Source organism: Ischnura elegans, chromosome 3 (genome assembly GCF_921293095.1).
Source record: "Ischnura elegans chromosome 3, ioIscEleg1.1, whole genome shotgun sequence".
NCBI classification, from domain to species: domain Eukaryota; kingdom Metazoa; phylum Arthropoda; class Insecta; order Odonata; family Coenagrionidae; genus Ischnura; species Ischnura elegans.
In genome coordinates this window covers 100,331,702-100,359,565 of record NC_060248.1, presented here as the reverse complement: position 1 = coordinate 100,359,565, position 27,864 = coordinate 100,331,702, and the positions used below count along the sequence as shown (strand labels likewise).

Genomic DNA, 27,864 nt, shown 5'->3' with positions numbered 1-27,864 from the left:
CCCCAAAAAAATTAAATAAAATTTACTTTCTGTCGTTAATTAGCCGATCCTTCGAAGCATATTTTCTTACAATTAACGCTGAAGTTTTTTATGAGAGATAGCGAACATAACACACAAATAAAATATCCACCGCAATATCACAGCAAATGCCGCTGCGTGTTAAAATTCGTTTTGATTAAGTGTCACTAGAAGACTCGTTCATTCCCTTGCGCGACTGAGGAAAGCTTGTAATAAAACACCAATGAAATGAATGACTGAGGTGGCATAGTGGTAAAGCGGAGGATTTTCCATGGTAGAATTCGAATTCGGTGGTTTGAACCTCTCCAGAATAACGTTTTTCAGAGACATTTTATGGAAGTAGCTAATTTTTCTTATCCACTTTAACTCATATTAACCATTGCTGTCTTTATAAAATTTTAACTGGCGAAAATTCATTTTTTGTTTTCTTCGGATATCATCATTTATTTTTATCGAAATCTCAATGCCCGAATAATATGGTAAATATTTCAGGCAGGTATTCTTCACCGTCAAGTTCTTTTTCGTATCACCCGAATGTCCTAGTTTTCAGTAATATGTAGACACTCACGAGACCTACTTAACTGATTGGGCAGGGTCGGTGAGAACTGGCGCATAAAGCAACCTGCACCCTTTGATTTCACGGCATCAATAGCAGGTGACTCAATAAAAATTCATGACTGAATTTTTTAAACTAGTAAATTTAACCAACTAATCGTAGCCTACGCGGTAATCCGCGTTGCGAAAATCTTCACATCAACTGGAGTAAGAAGTTTAGGAGCGGTAATGCCGGAAAATAACAAAAATTTCAAAACGGCTATTCCAGGCAAAGCAATCATGTAAAATTCAATAAGAACTTCCGGTATAATTCGTTCACCTTGTACACACAAGCGTGGAAAGAAGCAACCGATTGTCTATCTGCCAAGTATGACATTAACTTTGCCGCAATTAATTGCTATGGCGTTATAAACAAGAGCGCAAAAATAGAGTACAAATTTCATGACCCAGACATGGTCAAAGGAGCAGAGAGTTGACTTACGATTGATATAAGTGACAGCAAAATGTTTTCGCCAGTATATGAAATCTATAATGCGATCGACGCGATGGGACAGGTGATGGATATTTTCTAGCCGTTAAATCACACATATATATATACAGCGTTTCCCGTTATTTAACCGACATTGAAATAGAAAGCGTATGATTTACAATTAAATAACGAAATGATATTTTTTACAAATTAGAAAATCAAATACCTACATTTTATTTGAGAGATATCAAATGTGTTATAATTGCTCGGGGATATTTCTATCTCCCATCTGTAAATTGGGCTATTTACAACAAAACCAAATGCAAAGACTAGAGAAATCTGCTACATCTTAGTAAACGCACTATAAAATCACTCTCTTGTACAAGTAGTTGACAAGCTCACAGGAGAAAATAAAATATTAGACTTTTAAGCAGTAACCCATCCTAAGTTGATAAAACAAATCGATATCATGGACAGTACATGTGATCACTGGGTAATTTATTCGGTCTTCAAAATTCGAATAGAGTCATCTGTAAAACCAAAACGAATATTTATTTTAGGGGATATTTTGGGGTAAACCTAAAGGCAACAGAGTGAATTATCTGAAAGTTACGATGGCTTCGAACCTATTGCGGGGAACACACGTAAAACATATTTGTTGCAGAGCCCTGAATAAGTTAGTCTTCGTCAAGCGTATTGTGAGAATATATTCGGATGAGAAAGTAAAACAGAGGTGCTATTTCGCACTCATCCGGCCACAACGAGCATATGGGGTAAGGTGCAGATAGACTTAATCGTTGAACTTAATAAAATGCAACGGAAAATTGTACGATTCATCAATCTGCCTCGGGGTTGCAGGAAGCGCTACACAGATGTTTAGCAAATTAGGTTGGAAGCCGCTAGAGACTCGGAGACTACGATCTAAGCTTAAATTGCCTGAAGAATTGAGAATGGGCATATTTTAGAGTGACTTGGAAAGCATGATATTAAAACCCCACTACATTTCCAGGTCCGACAGAAACGATAAACCAAGAGAGATATTTTTCTTAACGAATTGGTGTGGGAATTCGTTTTTCATTCTATACATGCAGTACAGCACTCAGTGATGCATTTTCTCCATTCCTCATTCTTCTCCTTCCAGGTTCCCTGCTCCACTCATCCAAAAAGAACAAATAAAACTCCAGAATTTGACATTTTCAAAATGTACTTGAAAATGACCTAACGGTTTAAACACTAGAAACACGTCGTATGTTACTCAATAAATTCGTGAAAATCGCATCTCCTCATTAACAGGTACCAAGTACTGTCATTCGGAGCGGACCTTACAACTTGGTTAAATCATTTTTTAGTGTATTGGAATAAACAGTGGAATTTTCCACGATTATAATTTTTTTTATTTTTATTTATTACGACCTATTTGTAACGACCTATGTGTAAATTTTACTACATCATCTTTAAGGTGTGATTTTTATTCAAGGTGCGAATTTAACCCTCCTTGATGCAGATGGAGATGCAGATGCATTGAAACCTAGCGGGATCGGTTTGTTGAGGTGGCTAGAGTGCTGGCTTCCCACCCGGTGGGCTCGGGTTCAAATCCCGGCAGTGGCAGAGAATTTTCCGGAATTGCCCAATCCCTGCTTGAGTGTTGTGTGGAGGGCATTTCAAGCGCAACACTCCGTCCGTCAGATGGGACGTAAACCGTGGTCCCCTTGGCGCTTTTCGTTAAGAGCAGGCTAATGCCGACGCCGGGTTTCTATCCACCCTTCCTTACCCATCCTTCCCTCATGGCGCAAATGACCTCAGCTGTCGGTCGCCTCCTCCAAATACTATACCATACCATTGAAACCAAGGTCGTATTAAATTTCATACTCTTGGAGAATTGGAAGAGTTTATTTCAATATTGAAAAATTCCACTCCAACACGCTTGAATCTTCGTATTATAAGTAAAAGTAGCGGGCGTGACTTGGTGTAAACCCTTATCGTAGGAGATGAAGGAATAAAATCGTTGCTTTATCCACATGGTGATTTATTTTGTCCCCCTATAATTTCGGTACCTCCACCTTGAAAATGTTACGTGTTAACGAAAGCATGGTCGGACAAAATTAATCACCATGCGGAAAAAGTAATGTTGTCATACCTTCAATTATTCGTATTTTACTCATTTTTTTTAGTTCACTCAAATCTCAAATGCGTATTTATCATTGCCTCTCTCTCTCTCAAATCCTTTCCCCTTCCAGCAGCCATTTTCCGCCTCGTCTCCACGCCATCTTTCCCGCCCCTTCCCCTACCTTTCACTCATATGTCCTTTCCCCTCCCTCCACCCTCTTCCCAACGACCCCCCCTCCCCTCATTCTCCCGCATCTTCCCCTACCTTTCACCAATTAACCTTCCGCTGCCGAACCTCCATGGCCCCTCGCCTAACAAGGCCAGAGTCAGATTCAAGCATGGCGGTAGACGGGAATAATTACCTCCTCACATGGTTAGAGTGAGCACTCGAAAAAAAATGATGGCATTACGAATACACTACACCCTCGAGCTTTGGAGCTGTTTCGATTAAACAAAACAACAGATCATGTCCACCCTTCTACACCAATTGATAAATATTTTAAACGGTAAGAACTGGGTAAAGTTAAAATAATTAAACGTGTAAGCTTCTCTTGGTGTATAATTTTACATCAGTAATCCCATCACTTAATCCTTTTTCCTACACACGCCATTTTTTATCAGTCGGCGCAGCATCCATCATGTGAAATGTTTCTCAAACTTAGTCAGCAAATTAAACTGCCGGCAATTCAGTCGTTAGCTCAGCTTATCGTCTTCAAGGTAAAATTTTTATGGTACGTGTTCAATTCGTACGTGTTAAGTATCATTAATTTTGTATTTTGAAGAAGTATGTGCATTCCAAGGGCGGATTCGGCATTAAATTTTTGGGGTGTGGTCATGGCCTTGGCCCGGGAGAGAAAGGAGAGTTATTCCGTACACGTTTTCTTAAATACCTACCAATTTTTACGCTTTTTAGAGCCTCAAATTAAATTTTATTCTTAAAATGAGATAAAATTGAACAATTTTTCACATTTAAGGAGCTTAACAATGGCGAAGAAATAAATAGCCAACTTGAAGTATAATTTTGTTTTTATTTTGGGGGTCTCGGCCCCTGATATTGGCCACCTTAATCCGCATCAGGTGTATTCAGTCATTATTTTCCAGCATATCGCGAACTTTGGTTTGTTTATTTGGGAGAAAGATAGATGGTACCGGAAGCATAGTTGTCGCGATAGCATTTGAAACATTGACTACGAATAACTGCTTAACAGGAGCATGGATACCTAGTGGGTATAACGGTTTAGGCGGTTCTCGGCGGACTCAGACACTCCCAAATAAAAGCCTTGAAATGTTAGGTGGCTTAGGTAAAGGAACTCACCCCCATAACCTGACTCTATAATATTCACACACTTGCCCCTTTTTGAAATGTTGGGGGGTTCACCGGAGATTTCGGAGCCCTTCCGGAGTGTATGGAAAACGCCAGGCAAATGGGGGTTCTCCCCCGGAAAATTTTGGGATTTTTGTTGCTGTAAACGTGAATTTTAGGACTCAAAAACAGTAATTTTTGTCCGAGTACTTATTAAAAGTTATTAATTGAGCCATTTTACTCGTATTTGCGCTTTTTTTAAAGGCTAAAGGTGGGAAGGGGATTGTAACCTGGGAAACCCCTCCATGGCTACGCCACTGGCCTTAGTATGGGGTGAGCTCTACCTCAACCTATCCAAACCAACAATATAGTTGAATCTCTATGTGAATGGGTGAAGCGTTTAACCCTATTGAAGCGTCGAGGAAATTTGTATGCATTGTACGTCGGCAAAGCACATCTGTCGCAATGTCCGAAGATTCCTCAAATGAAAAATCGTTTGCTTCTGCAAAAAGATTCAAATTCGAATCCCGGGAGTTTGCTGCAGGTTTTTTTTTACCACAAAATCGACGACAAAACATTATAGTGTTTTCTGTTTTTGAAAATCTGTTACTCTAAATCTGTTAACTTATACCTGTCTTCAAGGTCGGATCCAGGATTTTTTCTGGGGTTGGCACAGGGGTGTTACAGCCAAACGGTATTCTCATATTTGAGTTTAAAAACAACATGCAAAAATTACTGTACGAAATATTCTCTTCAATTTCAAATTAATTTTATTAATATGAAATGAAACGATTGGGGCTCCATAATATGTAGAAAACAAAATGAACGTACTGATAACCGTATTAAAAGAACTTGTTTTTTCCTTAAGCGTCTGGGAGGGACACTTGCCCCAGTACCCCACCCCTAAATCCGCCCACGTCTGTCTTTGTGAATCAACCTATTCGTGCAACATTCTCAAGCCGTCACCCCACCTCCCCTCCATTCCTCAACATTCTCTCCACCACTCCTAAAAACCCTCTCTCGCCCCTGGGAAAGTCTTCCCCTTTGCAACCCCTTAGAGCAGAGCAGCCTCGCGCTATTTTAATCTTCCCTGCCCAAATGCTTCCTTAAAGGATATCCCATTTTATTCCACCCGACACAACCCACCAGGAAAACTCCTTCCTTGCGAAGCGAAATTAAATTCCGTAAGCACAATTTGATGAACAAGCACGCGCTGCCGCGGAAGGGGAAAAGAAAACGGAGGTCGAAACTACAAACGCATGAGTGAAAGGGGGAAAGTGGGAAAAGGTAAAAAAAAAATGGCGGAGAGTTTCTTAACCTATCTTTTGTGCGGTAGGCGGGGCTCGCCTGGGAGTCAAGGGGGTAATCCTGGGGGAGAACCCTTAATATTCAATTTAATCTCGTAAAAATTATTGCTTCTCGATCTTGCTGCTTGATTCCTGCCACATTCTATCCCTCTAATCTTTCTTAGGAAGACGCATCGGTCTCGCTTGACCGGGGTACTTTCACGACGACTCCCTCCTTAAAAAACTAACTCTATGATTATGAAAATCTCTGGGAATATACGGTAGCAGCTAGTCAGCATTTTCCTGTGTCTCAAATTCGGAAATTATTGAAAAAGAGATGGCTCCGTGCATAAAACATCAAACGGATTATGTTACTGCGTTTGTGGACTACTATTATGAAAAAGAAAAGATTTCATGTCTTGTAAAGTGCAAACAAGGCTTTGCATGAAAGCCTTGATAGCTGAAAAATAGAGCTCCCAAATATCGGCTTTCCTTTTTTTATGCCAATAAAGTCATAAATTACTTCCATACATTACTAAAATCCGAGCTCAACTGAACTTCCTGGGTGAGAAATTTCGGAAAATTGGAAAAGCATTTAACTGATGTAAAAAAGTAAAACTAGAGACCTCTACGCCCATAAGAAGTCTGCAAATGCCATTAGATAACTATGAAAATTTCCTTGGTAACAAATATTTCATAATTGTAAAGACAAAGATGCCAAAGATAAAATATTCGTTTTTATTCAAATTTATATTCCACTGAATAATAATGCATCGAAAGAGTATAAGTGTGCTCATGAAATAAATGAAAGACAACTGAAAATTTTCTGATATCGGTAAATTCGAGAGTTTTTTGCGTTCCAAAAAGCTGAAACGGTTATTATCACTAGATTTTTGAAATACGGTTATGAAGATGAGAATACCGAAAGCCTTGTAAAATGCACAGAACAATTTACCTGAAACTCTTGATCATGGCAAAATGAAGCTCCGAAATTTGACTTTACATGTTTCTCTTAGTCGATATAAAAAGAATTTCACACCCACTCCCCAAGAAATTTACATCGAGAAAGCCATCAATGAAATGAAAGAGTAGGGTTTTGGTGCCAATATGAACAGGGAAGAAATAGTATGCTGCGATTTGCTTACGACGTAGCAGTCCTATCCGAGGCAGAGAATGTTTTGAAGAAGATTTTAACATATATGGAAAGGAATATAGTCAGATATCGCCATAAAATAAAAAAGAGTCTAAGATGTCCGTATGTAGTAACAAAGTGGAGGCTAGAACAAACATTAAACAAAAACTTGAAGATCCGAAAGAGTTTTGTCAACCAAGAAACCGAATTATCAACGGCGGATGAAGAGAGAAGGAAATACCCAGTTGAATAGCACGTGCGAAGAGGACTTTCTTCAGCAAGAAGAATCTACTTACAGCTGTAAATACAGGTAAAGAAGAAACAATTGATGCTACATATGGAGCGTGATTCCATGTGGAAGTGAGGCATGGAGGTTGACAGGTGAAGTCAATAGCGGAAGCATATGAAAGAGTGGAAGTCAAGAGTTGATACACTCGAAATATAGTGCTTGCGATAAATGATGAAGATAAATTGGATCTATCGATTAAGCAATGAGCAAGTGCTAAGAAGGGTGGGAGAAGTCTTCTAATGTAAATCTAAAGGAGAAGACGGGACGAATAAGTTGGTCACACTATGAGGCATGGTAGTTTGATATAAACAATGGTAGAAGGCAGGTGGAAAAGAGAAAGGGCAAGGGACGGCCACGAAGGAGTTAAATAGGAAAGGTTATAAGGCAGGTAAAAGAAAGGATATGCGTCTCTATGAAAAGGCTAGCGGTTAGGAGATAGGAACGGAGAGTTTGAGTCGCATGAACCTTTTTGACGCAAATTGTTGAATTATGATGATGAGGATTCCAAGAAATAATCCAGATGTATAGTTGGAGTTCAAAAATCTAATTAATTTAATTGTATAAACCACTTTGTGTCCCAATGGAATAAAATAGTCATTCTGAGCCGTATTAGATCCAAGCAAACAACGACTCAGTGGCGATTGGATTGGAGATAATGGCATATTGTATTTGATTACATTCCGAAACATTCACTCATTCAGCTTCGAGGCTCTTGGTGAAATCCAATGATCCAACCTTTTCCACCCACGCTTCCTTTCATGACCCAAACGACTCATCATCTCCGATGTCTCACTAAGCAACCAACCGACCGTGGCACGAGATCCCGCATACCCTTTATCTCTCTCCCTCCGACCGGCAGAACATGTGCTGCGGTTCCGAAATTAAGAGGTGGGAGGATGATGGGGACATATCTCCAGGGAACTAATAGGGCGTAAGGAGAGAGATATATAGAGAGATGGCATGGGACCTGGAGGAATTCGGAGTACTGGGACCGCTCCAGGGAATTGCGTGGGAGGTTAGGGATGATTTGGTTGAGGGTCGTTAAAAAAAATCCCACTTGTGGATATGCCCGAATGAACGGCATTCTGCTCGTCCCTTGGCCACCCGTCTACTATCATCCACGTTCTCCACGTTCCTTGATCAGATCTCATCGTTTATAGCCCATGTTAGGATCAATGAAACGATTAATTTTCATAAAATGAAAACTCATGAACGCTTAGGAGCGGCCCAAATTCCTTGCCGAAAATGCAACACATGCTGTCAAAATTAAGGCCTCGTTATCTAAAGCTTAGCTTGGCGCAATGTATATAAATTAACCATATCAATTAATGGAATACTCCTTCAATTACAGCCCAAGTCGCGTATTCCTCAGGAAAACCATTTCACAGTCCTTGTAATAGGTTCTATAAATGTAGATAGACTCCACTTCTCTCTTTCATCGGTCAATTTCAGGATAAATTTGAGCTTCGCGCAAACTAATTACTACCCTCAATCGGTTTACACCATTTTACGTTGTTTTGACAAACAGACGGTCTTTTTGAGTTGCAACTTACAGTTCCGTCTAGTCAATTCACGTTAAATGATTACTAAAAAGGTTTAGTATTTGTTCTTAGATTTCAAAACAATAAACTTCGTATTACCACCAAATAAATTTAAATACATTCAATTTCAGTCCCTTCCAATCCGTTCTTTTAACAAGGTCAAATACTTTTTCTGCCAAGAATTCAACCTTCTGCTTCTATCTGCACCTTATTGCAAGCAAAAGAGTTACATAGCCGTAAAAGACAGATAATAAATCAACATTCAGAAATGAATGACAGACAGTTCCGAAAGGGTTTGATAAGAAAAAAAATATTTTATAAATAAATAAAAATTTTAAAATATCAAATCACATATTTTAAAGATAAATGGACCCGTAAAAGTGATGAAATTACCCTGGCGTAGGCAATATCCATCATACATTTTATTTACCATATTTTCAAACAAATACCGTACTTGCAATGCGTAAAATTGTATTTTTTAAGGTAAAATTTAAATCTAAACGCGTGTACGATTAACGGATGTTCTTCATTTGCTAAAAGTGTCGCTTGGAATTCTCTCATAATGATATCTGGTGTCTTTTTATACACGGTAACATGACCATTCATGGTGATAATCACTATCAAGGATTAAACAAAGATGTGTAAACTAACAACAGTGTTCAAGTGATCGAGGTAATAATCATAGTACTGGCAGAGACGTTTTAAATTGACTATTTCCTTTTTTTTTAAAGTCACATTTGTTACCCTCAACGCAAATTCACCTTCATCTATTTCTTTCAGGGAGCAGTACTTGTAGGTTAGTTTGTGGGGTGTTTGCATAGTAAAAATCCTGCCCACTCGATCGCATTCTACTCTAGTCCCCTCAGGCAGGGGAAGCAACAACTACTTTGCCGCGTGACCTGTTTGGAGTGCGTCCAAAAGTTTGTTTAAGCATACTGCCGAACGAGGTTTACATGTGGGTGCCTTTGTTCCTTTGCTACCTTTTTCATTCCCCCCTTCATATGTATATATCAGCACCCATCCTCGCCACTACTCCTTTCAAACTCGCCTTACATCTTCTCCTAGCTCTCGTTCGCAACCTCGCCGGAAGCTAATGGTCCCCAGCCCCTGAGTGAGAGGGGAAGCAGAGAGAAAGGGGCAGATTTAAACAGCCAGCTGGCGTCTTTTGGTGTCTGCTTAGCTCAGAAGTTTAACCTTCCTCACCCACAAATTGCACGGCTTGTTGTTGGAGTCGGTTGTAATCGCTAAGACTACCACAGCTTTATACACGAAATCCCGTTTAAATAGCCCATCAAAAAGTTCCTTAAGGCCCCTAATACGCATTCGCTCACTCAAACCGTTTTGTTTGCCCACGCATTACGTGAAATAGAGGCGTGAAATTGTAAAACGCGTGTGGTGGCGAAATATTTTTTCAAACTTAAATTGCGAACTATAATAATTAACTGTATAATAATGTGTAAAAAATCCTAATGATATTGGTATATGCTTGAGCCAAAGAAAATCCGTTTTGTGATAAAACCGTGTGAATCAGTAACTTAAAGGAACTTGCAATACATTTTCGACAGAATGCCCCAATCATGCAATTTTCTAAGATTCTGTAAAGTCATGGATACTTGAGAGGTGAATAAAGGCGAAAATATGAAAGCTACTCTCACATGCACTCCCCAATATCACAGCAAATAATACCACTGCATGTTAAAATTCACTTTGATTCAGTGACACTAGAAGGCTCACTCCTCCTCTTTTGTTCGTTCCCATAGTGCATGTTTGTTCGTTCAGCATGGGATTGGCTCCTTCTAGCACAATTTCCAATTTTTCCAGTGCGTCGAGTCTTTGGTCTTTCCTCTCCACGCAGACAATCTCCGGGTCGAATTCACAATAATATCTCTCTTTAAGGATATGCGTCGCAACGAGAGAGGTGGCATTTCCTTTTTCACAGAATTTCCTGTGCTCTATCATTTTGGTACAACAAAGAAGGCAGCAAAATTAAGGCCTGCGTGAATCCTAGATACACTTATGTTTTGTAGCAGAATTTTCTCAATGAGAATAATATCTGGTATTTTCTCGTCGTATGATGATGATGATGAAGCCTTCACGGGTTCTTCACCGGGAAAGGTGAAGGCGTTAATCGATATTATGACGCCAAACTCTGGAATCTTTCTCACGAATCATAATGTCAAAATAAGATTGAAGGGACAGAAAGTATATGGAAGTTTTGCCCGGAACAAAAGGTGACCTTAGCAACTATTTGAAGCTGATTCTCTGCAGAGGAAAAAGAGAGAGAGCTTTGTAAGCAGCCAATTAGGAATGACCTGAGTTAAAACTCAGGGTGTGTAATCCACTAAAATTCCCCATACACTCTGAGTATGATGTCACATTAAGAGTCGTAACGTTGACAGCCACCGTCGATATTAGTCGGCAAACAACCCGCGAAGACTCAGCATCGCACATGGGAAAAAAACAGATCCTTTATTCAGTGAGCATGTATGTATACGTGAGTCGAGGATTCTCTCAGCTCTTAATTTTTTGTCTCCTTTAGCGTACCTGGTAAGAGGAAATACATTAATTACGTGATGCATTTAGGGCGATTCTCACCCAATCTCACGTGGGGGTAAGAGGGGGTCCGGGTAAGTATCGCGTTATTTTTTTGAAGATACGCATTTTGAACAATATCACGTGAGATTAGATGGATAGGGAAAGGAGGTAGAGCGATATCTCTTATATAGAGGTAGGGGACGTCCAAAAATCGCCAACATCACCTCACGTAGGTAAGCAATGGACGCCCCCTAACAGTCAGACGGAGGAGACCTTATCACCTTTTAAAACCATCTTTTAGTTCCTTGTCATGTCATGTGCATGTTCCTCATTACCAACTCTCACGTGTCCTTTGCTTCCTCCCTCCAATCTCTTTCCACCGACTCTCCACCCCGATTTCCCCGCCCATTCCCCTGCCTTTCACCAATTAGCTTTCCTCTGCCGAACCTCCATGGCTCCTCGTTTAACAAGGTCAAGGTCAAATCTGTGCTCGGCAGTAGACGAGAATAATTGCCTCCTAACATGTTTGAGTTTTCACTAAAAAAATGATTTCATTACATTACAATGCGTGAAGTGAAGTTAATGTTAACTCACTTAACTCACTTTCATCTCAAAATTTGATTTGGATATGTGAAGATGGAGCTCATCCCAAAAAGAACACCAAAGCATCATGTTTGGAGGTTGGGGAAGCAGCGATTTCGGTTGGAATAATCGTTCCGATAGCCGGTTTCATGAGGAAAATACTTTCCAATGCTTACACCCTTACGCAATTTTCTAATGTTTTCATTTAAATAACGTTTGGAGGGTTGCCCGGGTTATATATCCTCAGTTTCAGCTCATGGTCACTCCTGATTGGCTACTTCCAAATTTGTGAACTCTAATGCGATTGATTCAAATTAAGAGATTCGTTTCTCAAGCAGGGAAATGTAATGAAATTCCATTTAGTGTCTTATGGACATTATAAAATCGTGGGCGTTGCTTTCTCTGGAGCACCTCGCAAAACGATGAATCTTGCTGCCTGGAATCCGAAACCATCACCCAAGATAGCAAACCGGACTCCTCTGTCAGTAACCGAAATACCTACCTACTAGGTCAACACCCTTGTTTTATATGTTGAGTTCCCCTTGTTTCATATTCCTAATAAGTGTTGTATTCCACGTATGTCTAAAGGGCTATGGATTTTCCCTATACTGCAGTTAAAGCACGAGCAATAAAATGAATCAGGAATTACTTTCTCAATATCTTTGGTGTTTATTATTTTCAATGTTACGCGAGGAAATTCTAATATGATTACTAGTATTTTTGTGGTTCTTAACACTTTTTTCTGCTTTTTTATGTTATATCTGTTTTTTAGTGTTCCTCCTGTATATTTAATTAATTTAAAACTGATCAATCCGTCCTCTAAGAATAGTTTTTTTCTAGATACCCCATTCCCTTCTCCTCCATGCATTACGCGTGAATCAATGTGTACCAATGGTGAATTCTAAATTTGGGGTACCGCATAAAGAATATGGCACATAATTGGGATATTTTTGAATTGCAATGATAATAATAAACATTTATCACCGTGGACCCACGAGGTACTAAAGACTTCATGCAAATAAACATTCAGCTTGCTCACACAATTAGGAGATAATGAGAAATAATAAATGTCCAAGAACTATAGCAGAAATATGGCATTCGTCAGAAAATGAAAAGTAACTTCCATATGGCAACAACGACCTCCTATACACAATTAAACATCAAATTGTGTTGATCTGGACCGGAATAGAATTTTTTTAATGGAGAAAATTCAATATGTATGTTTGAAAAAGTGACTTTACCATGAAAAATAGTAGTACCTACTAGAGACTCCATGTCTGTTTACCATTAACAGAAATTCCACATTTTCACTCGTACAGAAGAAATAAACATATCATACATCATAATAATAACACAGAATGAAAAAAATGAAGTTCAGGATATCTTCTGCAAATGAATTATGCTAAGGATGACTTTCAATTTAAAAAATGAGTAGTTGAATAATATTATTTTGAAACTAGCACAGAACTTCAGGATGAAATAATACCGCAAGAGAATTGTTGCAATTGAATCGTTGGTGGTAACGGCCTCTTGAGCGAACGTTAGGGAGGTGCAGAGAAAGTGAATGTGCCTGTGTAAAAACGCGAATTTATTGTCAGGAAAGGAGCAAAGAGCGGTTCCTACACCTCTGGGTTTTCACTTTTCCCCTTAACCGTTCTCTCCCTCCCCATTTTTCTGAACGTTAAAGGTGTACTAAACTCCCGAGGTGTGCTGTAATTGAATTGTGGAGTTTTGCATGAAAAATAAATACCCTCCGTAGGGAAGCACGTTGAAGACGACGACGTGAATGGTTAAGAGGCCGATGTTCTTTTATAAAAATGGCCGTTTCCGGCAGCGAAAAAGAGTTTCGCACGTGAAATATTCACGGAATACAAACACTGGTGGCGTTGGTTTTAAAGGCTCCCCTCTGCCCTGGATGTGAAGCTGGGGAGAAAACGTGTTGGAGAATGTGTGGAGTGAAAAGATTTTCGTGGTAGAAGCAGAAGACATATCTTCGTAGAAGGTTGAGGGAGATAACTGAAGGGCAAAATGTGCAAGGAGCCGAGTAGAGCGAAAACTGAGAAAGTTTTAAGACGTCCTGGCGTAAGTTTCTCCCATGTTTTCCCGGAAATGCATATCGGACGAAATATCTCGCGTGGTGAGTCCCGTCACTAGTTCTCACGCTACTAAGAGCCCTGGGAAATGGAGAAGCGGTGATTTTGTAAGGAAAAATCTTAGGCCCACCACACACGTTCCGGCCCGGCCTCAAGGCCCGGCCTCAAGGCCTGGCCTCGAGGCCGGCCTTGAGGCTTGGACTGCGCAGTTTGGCCGCCTCCCACACACGTTCAGTTTGGCCTCAAGGCCCGGACTGTACAGTCCGGGCCTTGAGGCCAAACTGAACGTGTGTGGCGATGCCTTGAGGCGGATCGTCGGCCGGACGGCCGGATGGGAATCCAATGAGGTCCGGCCTCAAGGCCAAGCGAAACGGAGTCGGAACGGAGTGTGAAGGGTGAATCCTGCAGTTCGAGACACTTGTTTTCCCCCTCCCACCACATTTTCAACCCTCTCGCATCTACTGTTTGTAAAAAAAAAACGAGACGCCATAGTTTGAGGAGCTCTATCGTCTAGATGAGGCAATCAATTTCAATGCAACGAAAAGCTACGAAAGGGAATTTATTTCTACGTTGCATCATCTACGTAAAAAAATTTCCGCCCCATATTGTTTTCTGTAATTTTTTTTGTTATAAAAAAGTACCCGTTTTTTGCGCCTAAAATCAAGTTTCCCAACTTTGAGCGCTTGGTAGTCCCGTAGTTTTCGATCCAATAACTTGGGATTTTTATATAAGATAGCCAAATCTATTATTAACACGTTGCATACAGATGGCGAGAATTCTTGTCATTTTTTTCCCGAACGTTCCGGACGGATGTCGAAGATTTTCGTCATTTAGGCGCGTCAACCTAAACAGTTTTAAAGCGTACAATGCGTAGTTGTTAGTACGTTTTCAATTGTTGTTCGTTATTCATAATGAATTGATGCATCATTAAGTTTGCTTGGGTAAAGTTATATTCTAAACATTAGCTTTTTAACCATGTTTAAAACAAAGGCATTACGCCCTAATAGGCACATATTTCCAATCTCAACACCTCCACCCAGAATTCCTAGGAATTTAAATACCCCGGTACGCAACGTGTTAACAATTTGCAGAAATTTAATTTTTGATACCACGAAAATTGATAGATTTGTTGTAAACAACGCTAATATTTACTAACTTTGAAACCAAAGGATCAATTGAAAATTTATTGACATTGTTTTGTGCTGTAGAATGTGAGCAATGTAATTACATAGATCATACACGTTAAATGTCAGCAGTATATTCAATAGCGTTTGATATTTATTCTTGTTTTGAGATCTGATTGTTAAAATGGAGCGTAATCAGCATCCTTGTTTATTCAAAAGCATAATAGCAACATACATAGCAACATGCATAGCAACATGGATACATATTCATAAGAAAATCTGTTTGATGAACGTATCATCAAAGCTGTCTTGTTGTTGATGGTGTAGTGAGTGCCTTTTGGCGTTGTAGTGAATTGTGAAGGATTTTGTGAAATACTTTAGGTGAAGCATGTCTTTCTGGTCAAGGGATTGCCTACTTCAGTTCATAGAGAAATACCGGGGCCACGGAAGTATCTGGAAAATTAAAGCCAAAGAATACCGCAACAGGGACATGAGGGAGGCAGCTTATCAGGATTTATTGAATTTTATGAAAAATATTGACCCGCAGGCAACTAAGGACAGTGTTGTTAAAAAAATAAACAACTTACGGAGTTCATACAGAAAAGAGCTGAAAAAAATTAAATGTTCACAAAAATCGGGGATGGGAACGGAAGACGCGTACGTTCCGAAACTATGGTGCTTCAACGAGCTGAACTTCCTACGAGATCAAGAGGAGGCAATGGAAGGTGTATCAAACCTTGATGGAAGTGATCAGGTACGCATACAATTAAATTATAATTATTATACTATTCAATAATTACTCATAGATCAATGTTTGCAATGTCTTAACGCAGGCTCAGATGGTTTCTAACATATGACTTTATTTTAGTACTTTCTAATTAGTAAATTATTACATAACCTCAGATTTAAGATATGTTATTAGTCTTAACGCACGTATCTATCCTGCCACTCCACGGCTCCTTCGTCGTTGAAGTATTTCACGAATCTTTCCCTTACATCTTTCGCTTTATCACTTTTTGACCGATTAGATCCAGGTGCCAAACTTTTGTTCGGATCCATTCGAGGTCCTGCAGTAAATGTACCTGTTTCCAAATCTTCATTGTCCAACCAGTCAGAAGGGCTGTATTCTTTAGGTATTTTGTTGCGAGGGTAATTGTGTAAATAGCAGCAAGCAACAGTAACACTCTCTACCTTGTCTAAATTTATGAAGGAAATAGGTTTTTGTAAAACTCCGAATCTTTCTGCGAGTATACCAAACACACTTTCAACCACGCGTCGTCCTCTTGACAAGCGATAGTTATAAATTTTTCGCCTTTTGTCAGTGATTTTGCTGTTAAAAGGCTTCATAAGATCTTCACGAAGCGGGAAAGCATCGTCTGCGATGAACACATATGGAAGAGTGACTCCGTCAACGTCTTCTTTTGGCACATTAAGGCGTCCATTATTAAGAACTCTGTAAATGTCTATCATTTCAAAAACTCCACCATCAGATACGCGGCCATTGCATCCAAAGTTAAAGTAAAGTATTTCATAGTTCGCATTAACTAATGCCAGGAGTATCTGGCTATGAAAATTTTTGTAATTGTAGAAAAAAGACCCGCATCCTGGAGATGGTGTTATTGCAATATGTTTGCCATCAATTGCCCCCAAACAATTTGGAAAGTTCCACTTCAGTTCAAACCCTTTGGCCACTATCCTCCATTCCTCTTCTGATTTTGGACACTGAAAAAATAGTGCATGATAAAAATAGCATTATAAGTAAGCCAATATTAAATGATTTTGTGGAACTTAACATATATGTTGGGTTTCAGGAAGAACTGAGTATTGATGTGACATCCGAGCAGAATACATGTTCTCCGCGGACCACTCAGGTGTCGTCAGCCCAACGCTTTGCCCAGCAGGCTGATAACTTGAGCTTCTCTGAGTCAACACCATCTGGGCCTTCAGGAGCTGTAACTTCCAAGCCATTTAAGCGAGCTAAACCCCTAACGCCAACTGACCAACTTTTGGTTACTGTGGGCCAAAGATTACAGGAGGTCAAGAAAGAAGACCAGTTTTATCTGTACGGAAAGCATGTTGCCCAAAAACTTCGTCTACTTATTCCTGAACAGCGAATCTTTGCACAGAAACTGATGAATGATGCTCTGTTTGAAGCAGAATTAGGATCACTCCATAGAAATGCTTCAATAAATACCGGTTTCCCTTTGGAATATGGCCCTCCATCACATTCATCAGATCACAGTTTCCAGTCGCAAATATCCGTCCAACAACATCAAACTAATTCTAACTACCGATCAACATCTGAGGAGCAGCAATCTTTTTTTGATACATTATAGAACCAAGTTTATTACACCCATTTACAATAACTTTTTCTTATATTTTTTTATAATTTAAAATATTGGCCCTAAGTACTTAACATTACCAAGGACAGTAATACGGGTCAATTTATGTTTGAAGTGTTTGTAAACAGCCCTGCATTTGTATTTCCATTTGTATTTCCATCGGTTGTTCAATAGAAATTGACTTCAAATTGCGTACATTGCATTAAGAGTCAAGTAAAGTGAGTACCTATACACGAATTGAACGTATAAATAGGCTAATAATTTGAAGACAACACGGGAGATAGAAAATTTTGTTCATATAGAAGTTATACTATGTATAGCGTAATAACTCATGTAATATATATATATTACTTTAACAGGTGTGCCCACTTATTTTGCTTGACTCTCACAATCAGTTATTTTATTTATTTACCTTACAGAAGTCCTTTAGTGCTTTTGCTAATGCCAAGCAAGTCTCTGGTATAATTTGTCCCAAAGATTGAGGGGAAATTCTAGTAGTGAACTTCAAATCTTCCAGTGTCCTGCCTGTAGCCAAATATCGCAATGTTGCTGTTAACTTTTCGTGAGGCGTTATACCCTGTCGATTTCTGTAACAATAAAGTCTGTTCATTGTCTGTCAGTTGGCTGTTCGTTCCCTGTTCCCTGACCAAGAGAGAACAGGCAGGTGACTGTTCGTAGAATGTAAATTGGAACGCCTTGTCTGTTCCTTGTCTGTGAGAAAAGGGTTACTTGTCTGTTCCCTCCCTGTTAAGAAAGCGGCATTCTCTGTTCCTTACCTGTTGGACCACAGACAATGAACAGGCAGGGGACTGTGCGCTGTCAGTTCATTGCCTGTTTTCTTAGGTTGTTTGTTCCCTGTTCCTTGACCAAGAGAGAACAGGCAGGCGACTGTTCGTAGAATGTAAATTGGAACGCCTTGTCTGTTCCTTGTCTGTGAGAATGTGGGAAGACGGTTATTTGTCTGTTCTCTCCCTATGCGCATACTTTGTTCCTTAACTGTTCGCTGATGCTAAGTAGGACATAATAGACAAGAGATAATTTATGTTTAAATAGAATTAAAAGTTGAAATTCATTTTAATGATTATAAGAAAACTTTTATTGTGCTTTTCCACATATTCCATTAGTTATAAAAATCTTGAATAGTTGTAGAAAAGCAAGCTTTGTCATCATTAACAGAACAACCACTACACCAACAAATATTTCACATGCCTTCATCAAAGAAATATGTACTTCTTTAATTAATACAACTCGGATTCTGCACTATGCCAATATAATACGTGTGATTTTAATAGAGAAACACGCCTTTAAAGAATATTTATGAACACGATGATTTCACTTCTCACAAACAAACCTACAAGAAAGACAGTCCTCTGACAATGTTTGTCGATTCTTATTGGCGACGTAACGCACATACGCATAATACAAATACAATACAAATCTCAGTACTCAAAAATTTAAGAGACACAATAAATTATTAAATAAACACACTCAAGAACAAATATCACTTCACGACTTTCACTATCACTGAATGGATGCACGATTTACTTAATTCGTCACTGCGGGCATTTAGCACAGGTTAAATAATACTCAAATAAATAACTGTTTTCTCCACAACCAACAACTTCACCACAACACAGTCGACATGTGCTCGTAAACTCTCCGTATAACGATATCGGTTATTGGCGTCATTGTTTGCGTTTGCTATCTTCTATAGGTAGGTAGCAGCACCATGCTATCTTTCCGTCCTTGTTGAGAACCTGTTCACTAGCTGTTCACTGTTTTCTGTTCGTACCCTGTACCGTGAAACGGACTATGAACCGGCCCTTGCCTGTTGAGTGTCCGTTCACTATTGTCTGTTCGTTCCCAGTCCGCTGAAACCACAGAGTACATACTCTTTGGCTGAAACATACGGCCCCTGCCTGTAATTGGCGAAGTAAACTATTTAACGTGCGTAAGCCGAGCAGATAGCTGATATAATTTGCGTGCTCACTTCAATAACCGTCAACCGTGGTTGATGGTAATCGTGATAATGAATTCAAGCGTATATAATTACTGTTTAAGTAGATGATATTTTCTTTGGATTCAATTAAACTTCCTTGTACTCAATTAAATTTGGATTAATCCAAATTGTTGTCCAAATTCCGAAACTTAAAACAATTGTTCGTACGTTGTTCATAATCTGTTTTCAAAATCTCCAAAAGGCTCCAAATTGACAGCGAACAGGCATTATTTTTACGTAAATCGATAGGGCGTTGAGTGTTTGTTCACTGTTGTCTGTTCATTCCCTGTTCGGTGAAACATACTACCAACCGGCCCCTGCCTGTTAAAAGCTTGTTCACTATTGCTCCCGAAATGCTTGTTGCCTCCCTGTTAAGTAACAAGCTGCAAACAGAGTACAAACTGTTGGAAGGCTGTTCGTAAGTTGTTCCTACTTGTGTGTGACCCGAGATTGTTCGTTGGCTGTTTATACTCTGTTCACTAATCTCCAACAGGCTATCAACAGACTTCAAACGGACAGCGAACAGGCATTGTTGTTTCAGAAATCGACAGGGTAGCTTGCCTCATAACAGTGTCTTGCTTGGCAATAAAAGGTGTAACCATTCTTAATAACTCCAGGTAAGTTGGTTCGTCCATTCTTAAATAGTTCTTCCAATCTTTCGGATAACACTGAAGTTCGGTTAATAAATTAACATGAGTAAACTTTTTCCTTTCAAGCCACGACTTCGCCCACATGCTTCTCTTGCGCTTTTTCCTTTTCGCTAGAAGATGATGAGGGTATATTCCTCTTTCAAGTCAAAGGGCTAATTCAATTAAAATTAGCTTTTCTTGATTGAATAGTAAACAATAAATTTGATATAATTTCGTTTTTCTATTTTATACCAATCAGTGAAGAAGCAGTTTTGAAAAGCAAGTGATAGCCACCGTAGTAGTAACCCAAACGCATTTTTTAAAAGTTGTTAACTAAACACTGCTCTCAATTCCAATTGTACGAATGCAAGAGACTGTTCAAATGTGCTTTTTGCCAATCAACTCAAGGCTAAGTAGATGAAGTATGGTGTCTGGGTAATAAGAAAATATGGGTGCCCATCCAATATATCTCCTTTTAGAAGGTTTAAGAAAACTGTTTTCGTGGTTTCTTTAAAATAACCCAAATTTCGGATTTTTTCCGTGTGCTCGTAAAATATTCCAGGTGAATATTTCAAGAGCTATTCCGAAAAAAGCAATATAGGTTCACATTTTCTATGGAATAGCTTTCGAGTTTGAATCGTGTTACTAGGCTCTCCCATGAACCTCAAAGCCATACAACTATATGGGAAAAATCTCCACTGGGCGTTGGAAAACTGTTTCTTTTCGCGCATGAAGGTCTCGGCCGGCAATATCCATCCATGTCTCAAAAATGCTTCCCAAAGTATAGCTTTGTCGTGGAGATGAAAGAAATTTATGAAATGGTGGTTTCAGTTAAACTGATTGTAAATTAGTTTTGAATTGAAAGACTTTTTAGCCTGTTTATAAATAATTACTTCTCCACGGCTTTAAGTCAAAATTTATACTGTTTTAATCATCATTTCACCTAAGTATGTAAACATCAGTTCATACTATCTTGCTCTAATTATACCCGAAGTACCGTGACTGGTAAAAAAAATTAGGCATTTGTTTTTTTAATATTAAATAGTTATTTGTGAATGCTGAGAATAAACCAGTAAAATTGCATTCATTACCTCTTTGACCATGTATATTTTGTGTGAAATAGTGTCTGGATGGGGTAATTCATTACTTGCAAACCCATCTTAGCCAGGAGAATACCAGTGGTAATAAAAATAACAATGGATAGTGACTCAATAAAATAATTCAATTCTCCGTTACTAGGTGGATTTTATTCTTCGGTGTCTTTTTTACTCTACCTTCTTACTTGAATGAGGTCAATTATTACAGAAGTTTATTGAGCATTATTCACTTGAAGATCTAAAATATTGAATGCCTAAGAAAATAAGCAAGTCAATGCTCGATGAACGAATATCAACTGTTCTCAGGCTTTGAGATTTCCGTTTATTGGTTAAGAACCTGCCTAATATGCCTCATAACGAAAGGACTAGTACTTCAAAATTCATCACAATTCACCTATATGAGTTAATAAAGAACCCACCGTAAAGGGTCGAAATTTCTCGATATGAATTGTGTTCCCTCCGTGTCTACGAGCCGTCTGACCTTTATGCACCCTTTAATCGTCTAGTACACCCACCTTAACACATCTTCGACCGGATAGTGATTTCATCCAGGCCTTCCAATTAGTGGACCTTGTGTGCGAAATCTAGTTTCCCGCTGCGGGTAAACACCGGTTTGGAAATCGAGGCGGTTACATTATCCATGGGTGGGCGTGGAGTGTTGAAATGGATACGGTGGAGGGACGACAAAATTAAATTGGAGTGGATTGAAAAAAATTCGTAGACAGTAGGAGTGGTTGTCGTGGGGGGTGGGGATGAATATGTACCCGGACTCACATACACACACATATGAGCGAATGTTGATGATGATGTGGATGAGGAAGCTGTTAGCGATGGATAGGAAGGCTTTGACGTGGGCGGGAATTGTTGGCAGTGGAGAAATAAGGAAATAGGTTGAGACAGAGGGATTGCGCGTGGGTGCAGACCCTATGTTATCCTCTCTCAGGGAACATTCCCCGCCAGTTTAGGCTACCCGCATTCCATTCACAGAGCCTCTCCTCCCGTCTCCTCATACTATTCAGCTCTCTGTCAACCTACCCTACCTTCTACCTTTGAGGGCTCATCCCTTTGACAGAGGAATAGTTGATATTAAAAGCATTCAAGTTACATCTTCATTATATTTGCTTCATACACGGAACAATATGTGTACAAATATGCTAACCGAGGATGTTTCACCCCTATGGAATCGTGTCAGTTATCTTATTATTATTAAAGTATGACCCAACGCTGCGGATGAGAATGGAGAGGATGAAGTGTGTACGAGGAAGGACAAGGTGCTGGGCATGAAGCATATTGTAGATTACTGAAGCCTGTATACCCTCTTTGCTTGAACTTAACTCGTCTTAAATTCACAATAAGGCATACTCCCTTTACTTGTTTCTATAAATCCTGTTCCATTTTTTCCCACCCTACTTTTTTAACATTCTTCTCTCTTGCAATATTATTAACTTCCTCTCCCCGTTCAGTATTCGCTACAACAAAATCTTCAGTCTCCACCGGGCCTCAATATCTCTGTCTCCTCACCCTCGATGTCCAGCACTTCGTTGTTTCCCCTCTCCTCCCACATAACCTCTCAATGTTTCTCCACTATGTTTGGTTATAATGGTTTTAAAATGATTGAGATCAAGTGTAAAATAAGGTAAATTTAGCGTATGGATCCATACTATGGATTGTAACTGAGCTGCAGGATATGCGCCTTGCGGGGCACGAAAAAAAGGATTATCATTACCAGCTAATAAAAGAGCAGCACCGATACGACTAGCTTTATGTTAGTCAAAAAAATCAGCTGTTGATACCCTCGATTTGAGACCTCTTTCTGGAGGGTTTATCAAATCGAAAACAAACATCCGCGAACGCATCCCTCGAAATTCCTGAGAAGGCATTTTCAATTGACAAGACGAGCATCATATTAGAAGCGCACTTTATTTTTATATCCCACAGAATAGATGAAATATTATGGGCGTTAAAAAAAAAACTGGAGCCTGTAATGTGCAAACCGCTGACAGTATGGTAATATCGTGTGGTGTGCAACGATATGTGGGTCCCACCAGATAGTGGCAGTCTAGAGCCCGTCGCTAGAGGACAGGCGTGCACGCCACGAGGCTGTACAAAGCTGGCATCATAATGCATCAATCGTCCAACGTCGTCAGTCGCGAGTAACGCTGGGCATTCACTGTTGTCCTGTGCTGCAGGAAGCTTATCAGAAGGGGGCTATCTTGGTCGAATAAGAACGCCAGCATAACCTTTACTGCCCGGTAATGCTATGTGGTGCTCCAGACCGTGCATTATCGGCTACCGACACCCGTCCATCCCTGAAGCGCTTGTGTCACGTCTTGACCCTTGCAAGACATGCAGTGTTCGCGTTACACTGGTAACATTCTTCGAAGAATTTACGTACCCCTTTTACCTTCAGCTGGCAGGAAACGAAAATTACGTCTTTGCTTTTCTTTTGACGCCTCCATGTCACCGTTTGGAATGCGGCTGGCGGCGTTGGACGCTTGATGCATGCTGCTGCTACATTTGTAGAGCCACGTGACGTGCATGCGTGCCCTCTTGCGACGGTCTGTGTACTCCCACTCTCTGGTAGGACCCACATCTCGTTGCACACACACGATATTACCATGCCTTCAGTGGTTTGCGCATTACAGGCTTTGGATCGTTTCTCTTCAAGCGCCCCTAATACGTGAGATACCTAGCCGTAAGGATAATGATAGGTATTTGTTTCCACCTCAAAAAATAAAGAACACAATCAATAATAAGTCGAACACCGGCAGCGAAATGTCTCATAACGCGTACCCCAATTTATTACTATTCTTTTACAGATTTATCGCTATTTTCTGGTGTCTTAAAACCACCCGCAACCAGCCGAATGAGATGAATAATGCATACATTTTAATGAATGAAAATAACTGTGGGACAAGGTAGAATCAAATACAAAACATTTGAGTGCCATAAATTATGTAATATTTTGATCACCACTTACTTGATAATAATTAGTTTTATGCTGATAAACTATTGCCGTTAAACTTAGTCAACTACTCTTTTAAGTAGCCCCTTTCCGTATTATGTTTTATCTTCCAGTGCTTAGCATTTTTTTATTCTACGGGAAAGGAGAGTAGGTGACTACCAATATGCCTCAAACTTTTCCATAGTATTTTTGCTCTAATTCGTAGCCATGTCCAGGGGGGCAAGATACTGGGTATTTTTTTTATTTTTTTGTGGAAAGAATACTTAGTGCTATTTCACATTGAAAATTTTTTCACGAATCATTATTTGAGAAACTATGTAGTATATAGGGACACATATGCCTTAAGAAGCGGTAAGTTGATGTAATTTATGTGTCTGATGATTGTATCAGATTTTTATTTTTTCATGTTGAAGCCCAGAGGCGGTAAACCCAACCCCTATTTTCATTGCCCAATTCGCATGTGTATGAACAGTGTGCCGATATTAAATTGGCATTTTGATTCGATTAAAAGATTGTCAAGGCACCATTATGGAACTATGAGGTATCCTATGAGTAGTTCGAGTAGTGATATTCTGGAAAATCCACAGAAGTGATGTATATTTGAACGCGCGTTAAATTATAAAATTTCGTCTGTTGCATATCAGTTGTATATTCCCATTTGTATTGATAAAATGAAGATTGATGTCAATTAAATTCTTTTAAGAGGTTACTGGGAATGAAAAAATTATAACAAAAATAAGGAAAATGTAATGCTCAACTAAACTACGTGTACCTTAGAAATGAATGTGTTCATTGAGCGAATACTTTTTAGGTTTTCCTTGTTTGTGCTTTAGAGTGCGTATTCCTTCCTGTTTACTATTACCCTCTAGCTATCCACACATTCGTGGCTAAAATCATTCTTTTCCTGCATCCAAGCTACCCGCATTCAATTTGAAGCCTTCGCCCACACTCGTCTTTTGTCCACATAACCTTCCGAAATGGTCGCCTCGTGATGGGGTCTGAGGCGGCTGTGTAAGCCGTGGCTGGCATCGAGTGCGATGGTGCTTGATAGATGCCCGAGGTGCAAGATATGGATGAAAAGCGAACTTCTCCGGAGACGAAGAAGAAGGTTTTTGCGAAAGGGAAGACGGAACGCACCTCAAGGAGCGGCGGAGAATAAAGGGGGACCGACGGGAGAGGAATTTTCATTATTGTTCTTTATTTTGAACTCAGTGCAAGCCAAGGAAGAAAAAGAGACGGGAGAGAGCAGTAAAGGGAGACGACGAAATGGGATCATTCACTGTAAGACCTGCGTTCGCAATTCGTTAAAATAATTCGGTATTCGGAAAGGAAAGATAAATTGTAGTGGAAAAATACTCTTCTCCATTCAGAAATTTGCTCGTTAGCGTAAAATAAGATACACTAAAGTTGCCGCCCATTTTTTATGAGTTGGTGACATCATTAAGTTCTGGTTAATATACTCGGTCAGGGATATTGTTTCATTGAGGGGAGCAATCGCTCACAAGAGTTTAAAAAAACACACCGCTCACGACCCAAGCACAAGCACGAGGAGAATGGGACAGGTGACGACGCGCACGTTATTAATTCGTGATGTCATAAAGTTATCTCTAAAAAAAAGTTAAGGCCAACGATTATTCGCCATCAATAGCTCAAGAAGTGATGAGCGAATCACAACAAGAACAAATACGGGACTCTTTATCTTTCAGTTCGACATAAAAGAAAAGTTTTCATAGGATAAAAAGTCGATACAAAAATGGGTAAACCAGCAAATTGCTCATTTTATTTGTTTTTTTTCTTAGATAAATGTGAAATATAGGCAATGAAAAGAAGGTGTTATGTTTCAAAAGCACTCTATTGTACAAATATTGAATTATCCATGTTAAGCTCGAGTTTACCAACTGATATATTCGATAAATGAACTCGGGAGTGTCGAGATATCATTAGGGTTGATCATTTGGTCCTGAGTTTGAGTCCCAATAGATGAGAAATATCGATGGCCTTTTAAAATATTGACGCGGTGTAGCGCAATGTTTTCGAACCGGAGGTAACTGACGTACGCCCAGTTGAGAAGAAGAGCTCTTTTCACGTGTTGCACAAATTAGGGAAAACTCCACATAATCAAACGATACCAAATGGAAAACAAATTAGGCTGTCTATTTCCAAAATTCTTAATTAGAAATGATACGAACCAACATATGAAAATGACGCCTCTAATAATCAAACTCTAATAAGCTTATTCGCCCGGTGCGTGGCTATTCTGGGCGAGGTCTGAGCACCACGCCAAGTGCAAAAAGAGAGAGACTTTCGCGAGTGAGGGTTACGTCTGCGAGGGGAAATACGTTCTCCACGAGTCAAGAAAAGATAATTTAGGAGAAGCGTTGCTTCCTCGTGGGGTGAGGTTTTAGGAAGCATTTATCGGCGAGGATTGGTTAACTCCCAGAATCCGATTTCTTCTCGGCAGTGTCCGGTTGGACTGGAACTCCAGGAAAAACCGGTAACACGCCAAAAAAGGAAGGTACTTAGAGAAATGCCTCAGCGGCGAATTAACCAACAAATCATCACGTCTTGCTGATGCATGGACCGCGGAAGTTTCGATAATTTGACTCTTACATAGTGCAGTAGGTTAGACTACACTTCGATTAGGATAACTTTAATCAGAGAACCGCTCGTCCTTCACTTCAGTGATGTGCAGTTGGATAAACTCAGGTTTTTTTTCACATTTGTACTGCCTCACTCGAGCCGATACACCAACCGACCTCGTCTGTGATTCAAAATTGCTCACTACATCCAACCCTTTAACTTACAACTCCCTGCCCTTCCTCTCCTCTTAAAGTATCGCTTCAAAAGGTTTTCCCGTGACGCATTTTGTCCCCCCCTCTCAACGTCTGCATTTTCTACCAAATTCGCATTCAAACGGTGGCTGCGCGACCGAGTATTCGAACGCTTCTCTCGCGGAGCGATGAGTTTAGAGAGGTGGAAAACGCAACGGGGTTAATTACAGAGCTAAGGTTTCTGTCTCTTAGGTAACAGCGGTTGGGCTTTCTTAAATATTTCTGCTCGTCCCCGTCGCTGAGCAAAGTGTCAACTCCGGAGCAAGAGGAAAATTGGCGAGAGTTACGTTTACACGGCTGTTAATTATCCGTCGGCTCCGTTTAGTTAACGCATCGGAAAGCGCCTTCAAAGGATCTCCCTCTCGGAATCACTGGGTTTCTTTCGCATCGATTGCTGAATCAGTGATCAAGATCGAATGTGATATTTTCAAGGCGGTATGCTATTCGCTCTCTGTTATTCTAGAGCCGCAACTTTTCCGGCCCTACAGACGTTTATCCCTGTCGCTGAGTACGATGAGGAAGTTATATGGATTAACGAAAATTCCTAACTTCATCCATTCCTTAGAAAATACCTTGGTTGTTATGTTTTACAGGGGGTGAGTGAAAAATAATTTTTTTACTGTGGTCTTTTTTTAATTATACTCTGTTTGGATGCTCTCTACACGATATTTTGGGTAATATTTAACGCAGCAGTTGCCATATCGTTCGTTATTGCATTATCGTTTTTAACGCAAGTATATTACCTACCTGATTGTTTATCTAAAGCGTTTGTTGTTTAAAAACAATTGAACGACTTAATCCATCCGAGTTCAAGCGAGTATGACCTCCGTAGTTATTTAAAAATAGTTTTGCAATAACATTTATATGTTTGAATAAAAAAATTGGCATAAAAATTGCATTATTGGAAATACATTGTAATATTCTGTGTCAAATGTCAATCAATGGTCACCTTAGAACTAATACTGTAA

The 27,864-nt window shown here is 39.7% G+C and overlaps 2 protein-coding genes across 2 annotated transcripts in view; both read left to right on the top strand.

The window, feature by feature from the left end:
* Nucleotides 1-27,864, top strand: part of LOC124156252 (putative tyramine receptor 2) — an 844,454-nt gene that overhangs the window by 633,113 nt on the left and 183,477 nt on the right. The window lies entirely within an intron of this gene.
* Nucleotides 15,674-17,369, top strand: LOC124155235. Its single transcript, XM_046528952.1, has 2 exons — nt 15,674-15,787; nt 16,845-17,369. Exons 1-2 carry the CDS (start codon nt 15,674-15,676, stop codon nt 17,367-17,369), a joined length of 639 nt encoding a protein of 212 aa, XP_046384908.1.

What these genes read in the sequence shown, in the direction of transcription:
- LOC124155235 (XM_046528952.1), top strand. Translation starts at nt 15,674, where the DNA reads ATGGGAACGGAAGACGCGTACGTTCCGAAACTATGGTGCTTCAACGAG. An exon ending in ACCTTGATGGAAGTGATCAG is followed by an intron (nt 15,788 to 16,844) that starts GTACGCATACAA and finishes GTTGGGTTTCAG; the next exon opens with GAAGAACTGAGTATTGATGT.